General features: G+C 33.6%; 1 protein-coding gene across 1 annotated transcript in view; it reads right to left on the bottom strand.

Moving 5' to 3' along the window:
- ARHGAP15 (Rho GTPase activating protein 15) overlaps positions 1-13,857 on the bottom strand; it is a 630,382-nt gene that overhangs the window by 493,843 nt on the left and 122,682 nt on the right. Inside the window, exon 6 of the mRNA XM_025405285.1 lies at positions 11,568-11,657. Within this exon, the coding sequence (XP_025261070.1) occupies positions 11,568-11,657 (90 nt within the window). The remainder of the gene's footprint in view (positions 1-11,567; positions 11,658-13,857) is intronic.

The following is a 13,857-nucleotide window of genomic DNA, read 5'->3' as shown; positions in this document are numbered from 1 at the left end:
CACATTAGACATCTTTTACTTTCTACTGTGGATATTTCCTGGTTCTGCAGAGTAGGAAACCTGAAAAAGCCTTCTTGACACACCCACCCATGAACAGCCTGAAACTCAAGATCTAAAGACATTATCCCCTCCCAGAGGCACCCAGAAACCAAAGGCTCAGGAGCTAAAGAACAAATGCTTCATCCTGTCCATCCTTGCGTGGAAAATTCTGGCAAGTGTCCTAGCCACCCTGTGACCAACTCAATAATGGGTTCTGTATTGGCTTTTCTTCCTTCTGTTTCACTCTTGCTAGTTCTTAATTTCTGCTTTCTGCAATCAAACAAACTGCTTGCACACAATTACTAGTCTCAAATTTTGCTTTCAGGGGAACCTAGCCTAAACCAGAAGGCAAATATGACGAAACTATTTGCTTAAAAAGTTTTGAAACTAGATTCCTATGAAAGAAAAGGGTCAGCCAGGCGCCATGGCTCAGGCCTGTAATCCCAGCACTTTGGGAGGCCTAGGCGGGCAGATCACCTGAGGTCAGGAGTTCAAGACCAGCCCTGGCCAACATGGTGAAACCCTATCTCTACTAAAAATATATTTTTTAAAAAATTAGCTGGGCATGGTGGTAGGGGCCTGTAATCCCAGCTACTCGGGAGACTGAGGCAGGAGAATTGCTTTAACACAGGAGACGAAGGTTGCAGTGAGCCAACACGATGCCACTGTACTCCACTGAAGCCGGGGTGACAGAGTGAGACTCCGTCTCAAAAAAAAAAAAAAAAGAAAAGAAAAGAAAAGGGTCATTCCTCCACCGAGATACAGCTGTCACTCTCATAAAATTTAGCATAAATAAATATACCATCAAATGCCCCACTATAAAATGTAACATCCAGCAATTACATACTAAAGGATTTAAGGTAACATCATTCGTTACAGTATATGAATGATCCTCCTGACTAAATGGGAATTTAGCGTTAAGTAGCTGTAAAAGCTGTCGAAGAGCAAAATGTTATTGAAACAAACATTAGCAACTTATGACTAAAACCTGGGGCATCCTGACCATAGCTACAAGGTTTACTATCTCTATTATGGAGCCATTAGAAACCACCACAGGGTTGTATCCAAGTCTATTGGGAGAATAATTTACTTGAAATTTTATCCTTACAGATGAAAGAGACAGGGATATAATCATTATTGATTTTACTTTCTTTGCAAGGTTTTATTGTTGTTGTTGTTGTTGTTCATATCCTCTTCCTAAATGTGGGTAGAATGGAGAACAGAGGAAGGATGGGGAATCGAGCCATCTTCCCAGAGAAGTTGAGCAACATACTTCCATAAGTCAAATTACGTATTTTGAAGAACAAATTATTTTTAGTGGTAGAAATAGCTAGTAACAAAGGGAATATCAAGTATGTATTCACAGACTGAAAATCTTACCCACACATTTAAAGATAAAACCCCAAAGTCTTACTTTCAATATAGGCATTTCCACATTTTCTTGTAAAGCATAATATTCATTCAATATATAATTCTCCAGATTTAGTGTAATGGTTCTTTGTTATCTGACTTTTACTAAATCAGAAAGCAGCTTAATGATACAGGGAAATAGTCACTAGAAACTGAATATTAACTATTAAATATCATCCCTGAGAATTCAGAAAACTTCAGCTTTCCTCCTGGGGCAATTTTAACTCATTATCTCCTATAATCTTCAAAGATCTGTGATCTGTATAAATAGCCATTTAAAGGGTCAAGGTTTTCATTACATACAAGGAGACTTTCTGCAATTATTGGAAACGTAAAACCATACTAAAATTACAGAGATATCCTAATTCTAATTGGTTCTTGTTAAGAATGAGTTAATACACTGATGCTTGAGAATCATCAAAATTTCTTACATTTTAACTATTTTATTTTCAACAAAAAGTGCAATGTGAACTGAATAGTATTTGCCATTTGACTTAAAAATCCATGAAGAAGGATTACGAGTTTGAGTCATTTAACAATCCTACTAATTTAATATAACAATTGAGTAAATGGGAAGAAATTTTAAGTTTTATGAACCTCTATACATTTTCTTTTTTGACGTTCTAAATTATATTATTTCTAAAGTCAAATTCAGTGAGTGATAACTTAAAAAAATTCATGCTTGGATCCAAATGAGGGATTAAAGCATCTCATGTATAATCTTATTTAAGCAAAATAGCATATCTTTAGATTCAATAAATCTTCTTAATATTTGGATACATACTTATTTATTTGCCAACAGAAATGAATCTCGATAAAATTCATCAGTCAACAACAGCCAAGAGTAGATAAGCCATGTAAAATATACTTTCACGTTCAGGACAAAAGATATCCAAGTATCTCATTTCCTCCCCTGAATCCTCCATTCCACGACAAGACAGGGAGAAAGGACTGCCTTCAGATGAATGACATGTAGGGCCAGAGGATGTCCACATTTATATTTTACCACTTAAAGCTCTGCTTTAAATACCTCCCAAGAGCACCCAGTCAAGTCAAATCAGAGAAGTCAGTGTTGAAATGCCAAGTAGCCACCAGATGGCAGCAATGCTTTTATGAATAATGCAGCATTCTGTGCAGTCCATCTAAGATTTCCTATGTTAATAATAGAACAATCCTTACTTTAGCAAAAGGACAAATTTGCTTGTAATGAAGCCAGCATTTTTTTCCATATTGCTAGTTATATTTTGTGGGGTTCAATTGTTTTGTAGTATTTGCCCCCTCCAAATATTTATTTTCATATGCATTAAACGTTAAATTGAGGTTGAATTTCATTCTGATACTGTGGTAGAAAATGCCTGTAGCTTGAAACAAATATTTTCCTTTCTGATGGACAAATAACATCTGTGGTTGTAAATGTTCCAGTATAGCTGTCAAAAGAGAAGGGTTTCACATAATTTTCTGCCACCCTCATCAGTACATCCTACACATCAAAAGAGTATTTTCGTAACCTCCCTTTGCATGAATTGATTTCAAATCTATCACAGATCTCAAATACCAGAAGCTTGTCTTTTACTTGATCAAGGGCATGGGAATTTTGAAAATGAAGCATTGCTTAAATTCAACTTCACACACACACACACAAAAACCATAATCAAGGTCTAAGTTACTTGGCAAAGGAATCCTCAGTATTGGTATTTCTGTTTTCGAGGTGCTTCAGCAATTTGTAAATTTTGCCACTGTATTTTTTTTGGTTTGCACTTGTTCACCCAGAAAGTGAGACTGTTAGAATTTCTCCTGGTGCTGGAAATACAATGTTAGGTAAATTGATGAGGCTGAGGTCAAGAATCTAATAGCTCTCTACTAAAAAGAAATGCATCTAAACCCTCCATGTGAACGCCTCTGTCTTGGTTAAGGCATCTCATACCCATCTGTGTTATCCGAAAACAGTTCAAACAGCTTCCTTCCTGATGTCTCCCCAGCATCAGCCATTTCATTTCATTGTTTCACTTAGGCCATCTCTCAACATCCTGTTTTGTTAAGATAAAAGAGCAGCCTCCTCCCTTCTTCAAATACCAAGAATCCTTAACTGCCCTGCAGTGTTTTATATCCTTTTGATTTTTTTCTGCTAAATTTTTAGTAGTATGTTTAACTCTTACATTGAGAGACTGTATGCATAGATGCCATAAGTGGCCTTTCCAGTTATGCATGAGTGTGGGCATTTTCCTTTCTTCTTAAACTTATTTTTCTGTTCAAGCCTTTGTTTATGGATGCTTGCTTTGTTATTTTCTTATATTGCTTTAAACATTGCTCTGAGGTTTCAGCTTTGCTCACCACTGCCCAGATTTTCCTCCTGCTCAGTGGCTTGTGGCATATAAACACTGAAAAAAAAAATATGTGTGTGTGTGTGTATATGTGTGTGTGTGTATATATATATATATATATATTCTCTTGCTTTCAGATCCAGCCTCATTACCTTATGTTTCTAAAAACTGAATAGCATCATCTATCCGCCAGTGATCCTATGCTATCCAAAAGCACTCAATTTTATTTCACCCTGTGTCATCCTTATGGACAAGCTGTAAAATGTGATACCATTTACTGGCCCCATCTATTACGTACCAGCTTTAGGGATTAAATTGTTCCTTTTTCTGGAAAAAGTCTGTTTGCTATTAAAAATCATACACAGCATGAAATACACATGGCTGCTCTCTTTAAAACTAAAATATATTGAAACAGATACGAAAAAGGATCCCTTGGCTTGAATATTGTCTTGCTAGCATCAATATAGTATTTTCTATACTTTATAAATGAGATTAAAATAACAAGTAGAAAAACCATACACTTGTTGATTCTACTTTACTCCATAAAATTCCCCAGTGGCAGTGGTTTCTTTTGCCCAGGTTAGAGTGCATCCTGTCAAGTCTCAGGTTTGATCTCCACGTGGCTCACCTAGTCTCATTCTGCTTATGGGAATACAGAGAAAGTGCGTTGCAAGCCACAGGAGCCCATGGATGGCATAGAGATCATCACACTAGCTCTACCAAAACATCAAGAAACAGATTATGTTCCATGAGAGGAGGGGATTCACGATATGATGTCGGTAAATGAAGAACAGCATGGTGCATTTAGCCTGGTGTCAGACTAAAACCCAGAATTTATTACAACTGCACAACTCGTATCTTTGAGCTCACATAGCCAGCTATTCCAGAAGGTAATGTGAAGTGAGCTATCCAGTTGTCTGAATTCATTAGGTCATGTGCATCCATTCTTCTGCTGAAATGTTAGAAACACAAGAAGCCAAGTTGACTTTTTTTTTCATTTTTATTTTGATTTATGTTATTTTGGAAATACAAAATTGGGGACCAAAATGTACTAATACTACTATTTTCAATCTTTACTGTCATCCAGTTGCATGCTGCTTTGATAGTTCAAAAAGAATGAATCTAGCAAGGCAGCGTTATGCCCTCTAGTAGTGAAACAATGAAGGTGTGCAAATAAGCCTACATCCTTGATGTCTAAGACTTTGACTAGTGAGCTTCACGGAATCACCCAGGCAACATACAGTTCATGTTGTTTTCCCTAACCATATACTTAGTTTATATATCTTAATTCTAGATCTCCAGAATATATCTTTTAAAAAAGATTTATTATTTCTTAGAAAATTAAACCTGCAAAAAGACAATGGTTCCCAAGTCACATTATCTGAACCAATAGGCATGTTCTTCATTTGCAGAATGTACTTTCCATCCATCTTCTTGTTTCTGTTTCTCCTTTCATCAAAGCTAACGTGCTCTCTTGGTCTCATCTAGATTCTTACAATCAATTTTATTTCCTGTTCCCAGATTCTATCATTTGCACTCAATCTTTATATACCCCTGACATTCGTATTCCTAAATCAAATCTCTAATTATAAAATTCTATGTCGCCTTCTGTGTAAAATCTGTGTAACCCCATCAACAAAAGTGAAGCTAAAAATCATACAAATAATCATATCTCTTTCCCTTCAATCAGAAAAACAGTATTGTACTGATACCTCAGCAGGGGAGTAATAAGTGTCACTATTGTCCCTCTTTCACTTGGGACATAGTTGCTACACTTGTCTCTATGTTACCTTTTGCAAGTTTCTATTAACAGCTTGGTAGGGGGCTTTCAAGGTGATATACTTTTAAGTATTAATTTGAATATGTCATTGATTAACTTAATTGGATATTACATTAATGACACGATAAGAATAGCACATTAAAAATAAGTTTAAGGATCTATATTCTTAGTTACACAATAAATGAAAATATTTTCATGTTTTGTATTAAATGTCAGTCTATTAAGTTCAGAAGGCGACAAAAAGACCAGAAGTAGAGCAGAAATTCTGAGTTGCATTTCACAGATATTTACCCCTCTCAACCCTATTCTTCTAAAATTCATATCTGGAATTTCCCTCAAAACATTGTGAGATAGTGTGGTTAGTAGATGAATAATGAAAGTCTGCTGTATTTACATTAAAATCACTTATTTGTAGTTGCTCTCAAACACACAACATATAGGATTGCTTCATTTTAGTATTTACACAGATGGGCAGGTGAGGTGAGGACGGTCATCTGATATTTCATTGGCGTGACAAAGTTGGAGGAGGATCCTGCCTTGGGTTTTATATAAAGTTCCAACTGACACAGCCCAAATTGGAACACATGTCCCCAGACTCATGTGTTCTCTCCACTGCACCTCCTGAATGATGGATGAATTCCTAATAGGTAGATAAAATGATTGGGGACAAGTTGTAGAGCAAAAAACGCTGTATTCAACATTAATGCTTCTCTTACTCTGGTCTATTTTTAATGTCGTGTCTTTTGAGATACTTTGAGTAATTCTCTAAAGTGAAACCAACTTTACTGGAAATCTAATGCATGTATGAATGTGAAGAATCATCCTTTTGCATTTAGTCTAACTACGAGCACTGAAAAATGAAAGAGAAAATTGGTAAAAGCTCAGATTTATTTTAAACCACCACTTGTAACACAAGGAAATGGATAAAAGCACAATACCAGCCGCTTTCCTTTTGGCTTAAAATTATAGTTTTTTTAAAGATGTTATTAAATTATCTTCACATTAATAAACTTAAGTAGTACTTAAACATTTTAAGCTAAGACATATTCAGATCAGAAAGATCAAATTATGTTTAAATGTAATGCATATCCATGGAGAATATTGCATAAAAATGTTTAATATACATTATAGTCAGAAGACTCCATTCAAAGTCAGAAAAGTAATATAAATAATGATAAATCTATTCTGAGGTTTACTTTTAGGGACAGAATCTGTCCCCTGAGATCTATATTTTAATATATTGAAAAAGAATCTTGAAAAAGAATCTCAAATCCAGGAAATGTGACCATGATATTTGTTGAGGTTACAAACTGGTGGTGGCGGGGGGAGGATAACAGACTTTCATCTTAAGTCATTTAATTTTTTCTGCCTTTCAAGCAGCAAGCAGGCAATTGACATACATTCCTAAACACCCATGATTTATTAATTGGTAGAATTATCCTACTGAAAGCATGTAATCTACAGAAGAGTGCAGTGTATGTTTTTTAAAAACTTTGTTAAAGGAAACTCAGGAAAACTGAGGCCCAGTCACGGTCTGGCTTTAAGAAAAGGTAAATTTTTAGAGTAAAAATGATTTAATTAACTATCTTAAATGCTGTCTTATAACTTGAAAAAGACCCAGGAAACAGTTATCTTCCTCATCTTCACTCCCTATTGACACCCTGGAAATTTTGGAGTACAGGGCCTACATTATGGATACAAATTCCTATTTAAAAAAAAAAAAAAAAAAACAGGAGTGAATCTGTTTTGTTTCGTTTTACTAAAGGAATGCAACTCTACCCTTAGCAGTAACAACTTATTCAGCTGAAAAGTTCAGTCTTCTGGTTTAATAAGTTGAAGACAATATGGGATATAGTTTCTATCTATATATTTTCTTTGGGGAGACAAAATTAATTTGCATGACAGAATATTTATGTAAAGAATATTTAAGTACTAAATTTAATGACATGGAAACAATTATAGTGCATTGAGACACTCATATATTTAATAAGGGGGGGTATCTCCTTGGAGGTTGGGGAATTTTTTAGAGATATATCAGTTGTCTATTTGATAGCCATGTCACGAATTTCCTTTCCCTAGACTTTCCAAAATATTTAACTCAGAAAGGTTTGTGTTCAAAGGAAAAGGCATAAACCTAACTGAAAAATTTCCTTCAATTTGGAAACAAGAGGTTTTTCTTTTTTAAACAAACTTGCTGTAAAATATTTTGCAGCCATTTTCTCAATTGAACTTCCTACTGAAAGATTGTAACTGCCTAATGTGCCCAGCCAGGAAACAAGGTGACAGTAGCCCCTCTTGTGTGAAGGAAGCTGCCTGACAATGCTGCCATCCTTTCACATGGTTTTATTTAGTTATTACAACTATCTCTCTGTAAATGACATTTAGGATTATTTAAGATTATGTTGTAATCCTTTTAATCCTTAGTGCTTTAAATTTCAGGCTAAACACCAAAGAGCAAACTAGCACTTAGCAGGAATGTTTAAAACATGTGGTTTGAACATAAATCTTTTTATTCACTCTATCCCTGATGAAGACCTAGTGTTGCTCTTAACTAAGAAAACTCGTACCCAGCTCATTATAGCTGAGTTGCTAAAGGTTTCTCAGACTACATCAAACTTGTGACAGTCCTTGACAATGAACATAAATGCAGAATTAAACAAAAGTTAGCAGCAATGGACATTTACCATTTTAACTTAGAATTTGTATGATCTTTTATAAATGTGTAGTATCTTTCTGTGTTTGTGTGTGGAAGTGCTTACTCTATTTCCTAAAGTCAAGCTATTAGGTGTGTATATACACAGGTATAGTATATATACATATGTATATTTGCATATATATATTTTATGTATATAAGTATATATATTTTACACTTGTATATACATGTATATATTTTAATATAAATTATAACATCTAATATATACTTTGTTATAGAAGTTAATTCTTTTATTATTTATTAAGAAGTACCAATTAGGCCAAAGAGTATGCTGTTATAAAATATGTAGATATTCTTAAACTTAGCACGCGAGCATCATTCTGATTTACTGAAAGTTGTTGAATACTAAAACTTAATAATTAATGTTGTCATTGTTATGTTTCCACATACCAATCAAATAAGATTGAATCCATGTCAACTGTTTGATACGATTTCAACTAGGAAGGAAAACTTGGCTTTTAATACAAAGAGAAAACAACTCAAAGATCCAAAGAGCATATATGAACAAATGAAATAAATGAAATCTGTCCATTTTTGGTTGTCACAAATGTGTGCTTCTGAGACTTGCAAGCATCTCTCAGGCACACACAATTTTTTTGTTTGTTTTCCTATTCATTTTAAGTTCAACTTCTCTGCAGACATTGTAATTACGCGGCATACAATTGCTAATCCATCAAACTTTTTTTAAAAGAGAGATTTCAAATTTTAAGATTATTTCTAATTTTGCTCTTCTTTGATTTTCCTTGAACCAAAAATCTCAATAGTCACTTGCTATCTGTAATCTATAATTCATAGACTGAGATTGAACACCAAGCCTAATTCAAACTTGGAATTCTAAAGCTATTTCCGATGTAGCACATCAGCTGAAGCTATGATGGTCTTTTTCAGTCAGGAAGAAATACTTCATTATTCTGTAGATAATGAAACCATTGCACACACACTCCAACGTCCAACAATGCCTTAATACCATGTTTTTGAGATATAATCATGTTTATTCTGATCATTTGAGAGTTCGACCAGCTAATGTATCTAATCAAATATTGATGCAAGTCATCTAGATTTAGCTCTCTGGCAAATCCTTCCCGATGCTTTTTTGTTAACAGAACTATAAAAGCTATTTATATTGTTCCTCTCAAAAGGCTTACTCTCATAGTCTGGATCTATGGATATGTATTAGTAAATTTTACCAAAACTCATGCATTTAGGTGATGAAAAGATTTCAGCACAACAAGGAAACCAAGGGATTCACTCAAAAAGAATGAAACAGAACATGAAACTTGAATCTTTTCTTTTGCTTTGTTATTCACAATATCCGCATGATCACCTCTTGTTTCTCTAAAAGTACAAGATTTTTTTAAAAAGTGTCTGTAAGAACACTGAGGCCCCATCAACTGTTAAATTACATTACAAACAAAACTAGCTGGCAAAATTTTCACCTCCAGAAAGCTACCAAAAGTGAGAATACTTTTTAATATCTTTGGAAGGATCTACATTCAAAAATATAAAAATCAAGTAGAAAATTGCAACAGGAGGTGGTTAGTCACATCCTGGAAAGATTGGGATGATACACACTATCAACATAGGTGGCTGACATGTATATCTGTGCACATAATGCTCATAGTTATATAAAAATATACATGATTTTTCATCAATATTTTCAGCCCTCTATGCATCATATATAGTTGACTGTCATCCTGATTTGTGAACTAATTTAACTCTTCATAAGATTAACAGAAGAAACTGAAAAAGGCTGGCTTAGCCCATCTCCAAAGAATTGCTGTTGTCCAAGAATAATGTCTATGGCAAATTTCAATGTCTTTTACAGTGTTGGTGATTAGGATGCTAAATTCACAGTACATAATGAGGCTCTACCACTGAGCTTACCCGGTCTAGTTCAGAGCTTCTTAAGTTGATCATCTAGGTTGTCATAAGGCTAGGAGTGTAACCTCTAAATTGTGTTATTTATGGTAGAATAATAAGAGTAAGAAAATTGGGGAAAAAGGGAAGTTACTGATCTATAGTTCCTCGCTTTAAAGGACAGTGTATTTCTCCTTCTTGATTCTGTAAGTCACATTTTAGTCACTTTCAGCTTTAGAGCATTGACTTCAGGACAAGTGTTTTTGGTTTTCTTCTATCTTTTCTCTCTCCCTTTTATTTCCTTCCTTAATTTTATTTTTAATTGGCAAATAATAATTGTATATATCCTCTCACTTTCTTTTTTGATAAAAAATCTCTATACCTAAGTAAAATAAAACTAGAACCAGAATAGTAATGTATTCCAGAATGTGTTAAAATATTTAATGGACCCAAATTATTTGGATATACCTGAATAGCATCTGGAAAATACAAACCAAATTGGAAACCAGCTTCTTCCCCTCAGTGAAGAGTATAGGTAGAAAATGTCACCTACCTATGCTTCTATATCACCCAATTATTAATTTCAACAAAGCATTTAAGTACAGAAGAACTGACTTCTATTCAAGGGCCAACATGCTCTCAGAAGACATTTAATTTGAAAATAATTATCATAATCTAGCTCTCTTTTCTACTAAATTATATAAATCCTGAAATATATCTAATTACTGGTTACTTTGGAAATATAAAAATTTCATATAAAATAGAACAAAAATCAAACTCCATAATCTAAAATTATTAATTGCCAGATAAATCATGCAAATTAGGTGATTCTGGTAACATGTGAAATTACATTTTCCAATTTTATCTCTCTCAAGGATTTCATCTGGTTCTTGCTATTCGATGGAATATGATTGTAATTATGAATCAAGTTGTTTTTTTCAAAAAACTAAAGTATGCAATATGAAAGAATCTTTTTTTTTTTTTTTTTTTTTTTTTTATAGCTGTTCAGCCCTTTCCATTCTTGTAAGTTACACTGGTAAATGTAATTAATGACTGGAAGGCAAGAGTGTCAATGAATGTAACTAGCTTACACTTGGTGAATCTTAGTTTGTGTGCATCTGAAAATTCTAGATCAAATCTATTTAAGTCAAACATCCTATGTTTGAACCCCGGACATCTACTACATATACTGCAAACGTCAATGACTTTTATATGTTTATATTAATCAACACGCAACATATATTTTGTGTCCAGATAGCAACCAGTCACCAGAAAAACAACCAAAAAACCAAAAATTCAACTGGGAAGAGGAGTCGCCTTTCATGACCTTCAGACAACTAGTTCTTGTACATGAACACATCACAAGAAGGTAGTCTTATTTTAGTTACCCAAGAGAACTCAGATTTAGAGAGAACAGGAATAAATTGAATATATGTAACATTCTTACCTGAAAGACATTCTTTCTGCTCGATTTTTCCTTGGCCCATTCAATGTGTGCTCCACACAAATCCACACTTTCTGGTTTGTGCCCAGTTTTCTGTAAACACAAAAATGAAATAAGAATAAAAGGATGCAACATTATAGATGGATGTCAGAGAAATAGGAGTTTTTGGGTTAGTAGCTATACATATTTATGATATAATGCCTTTGTTGTTTTCCCCAGGGGAAACTTAATTTGTAGAATTTTTATTTGGGACCTGATATTTTTAAATGTCTAAAATTAAAGACCTATTTTAAAAATTATTTAATTAACTGTAGACCATAGGAAAAATTAATATCTAGAATACTGATATGTTGAGATGGTATTCTTTAGTAATTTAAGAATAATAAGTTTTAAAATCTGTTATTTAGTAATATGGAATATTGCTCTTCAATCGCTAAAGTAACATAAAAGCATGTTAAGTTATATTACTTTTAGACCTAACAGTAAAAGAAAAAATTGATAAATCATAATGCAATGCAAAAAACTGTTAGAGTTTTAGCTTTGCGACTACAGTAAAGTTGCTTAGAATCTGACTACATCATCTAGAAAATTGAGCAGGTGGATTAATCTCAAAGTCCCCTTGCAGGTTTGTTTCACATATTAGCAAATTCAATAACATATTTATTAAGTGTCAACTGTGCCTTTTAGAAATTCACTTTTCAGACTTTAAGACTATATACATAAATATAATTTCATTTAGTAAATTTGACTTAGACAAAATAGATTATAATGTGTGCTTCCTACTACACAATTACAACGTGGGTATTACTTAAAAGATGTTTTTTATTTCAATAATTCACAATAATCACTCATATTTGTGTTTTCATATTTTCACTTGATTCAAGTTAATCATCCTTATACAACTTTGTATTTGCATACCTCCATACCACCAATTATTTTTTAAAATGTTTAGCAGTTTGGAGAATTTCTTTACTATTTTTTCAAGAAGTTTCTCCATAGATAAATTTTCTAGGTTTCTCTATACATTCGATACTTTTCTCAAGTCATTGTCCATAAAATACTTCAGAATTTTAGTATATGAAGCTTATAATATTTTTAGACAATGTTTTTAACATTATGAACATTAGGATAAAACATGAAATTATGAAAGAATGGTAAATATATTTTAAAAACATTCTGTCCACATTTGTTGCCTCTTAGCCATTATATCCAATTCTATAAGTTTAACATAAATAGACTTTTTCAGAAGCCAGAAATTTGTCTTTTAATGGTAAATTACGAGTTTTCTGGCAACTGATTTTTTTTTTTTTTTTTTGAAACATTGTATAACTCTCCTACAGGATAAACTAGCAGGCAGGATAGAATTTGATAGCATAACTACCTTTTTTGTTGTTATTATTTGGGAACCTCTGGAGAAACCCATCAAGAGATTTGGATCAGTGTAAAGTTTTTACTGGTTCACCCACACTCTGCCACCCAGGTGATCACTATTTTAGAAGATTTCAAAGCATGATAGTGATGTTCTTTATGAAGTGATTTATGAGGTAGAAAAATTAGCAACATGTTTCTTATAGATTTAATTAAATTAGGGGATACTCAGAGCCAACAAAAATAATCATTAAGAGTATGTAACGAAATGGTTTATTTTTCCCATACAGTCAAGTCAGGGGAAAATAAAAAGGTATAATTATTTTAAGAGCACTTTTTATGTTCCAGGTACTTACCTAAGTACTTTACAACAATTAGTAATAATTTGTTTAGTATATAACCTCTGTATCATAGAGAGTTTGTGGGTAATTATACAGAAGCCTAAGGCTAATATGAGGAAGATTCAGTATTTTCGTTGCCTCTGGAGCTCTAGGGCCCAGCACAGTGGCTAACACATTGACACAAAATAAGTGTGCAATAAATGTTAACCAAATGATTCTGTGAAATCTTACACTCACAACTTTATGAGGTAGGCATTATCATCACTAAGTTATAAGTAAGAAAACCTGCCAGAATGGTTAGGTCAATTTCTTCAAGGTTACCCAGCTAGAAATGGAGTGGCCAGGATTTAGATCCAAGCAGTGTCACTGCACAGACGGTTCTTAACCATGATGCAGCCCTTAAAAATTGAATATACACTGTGATCATATGCTAAAAACATGTAAGAATTTGGGAAAAGCTATGGCTTTCTCACTAGACTCCAGAATAGACATATTCATCTTGTTTTTGTCCTTCTCTGTTAAACTTGATCTTGCCGTAGGTCCTTTACACCACCTGTTTACCTGGAATACCTCCCAATCTTCAC

The sequence above is a fragment of the Theropithecus gelada genome, chromosome 12 (genome assembly GCF_003255815.1).
Source record: "Theropithecus gelada isolate Dixy chromosome 12, Tgel_1.0, whole genome shotgun sequence".
Lineage (NCBI taxonomy): Eukaryota > Metazoa > Chordata > Mammalia > Primates > Cercopithecidae > Theropithecus > Theropithecus gelada.
Note: the sequence above shows the minus strand (reverse complement) of the source record. Positions and strands in the feature narration are given on the sequence as shown.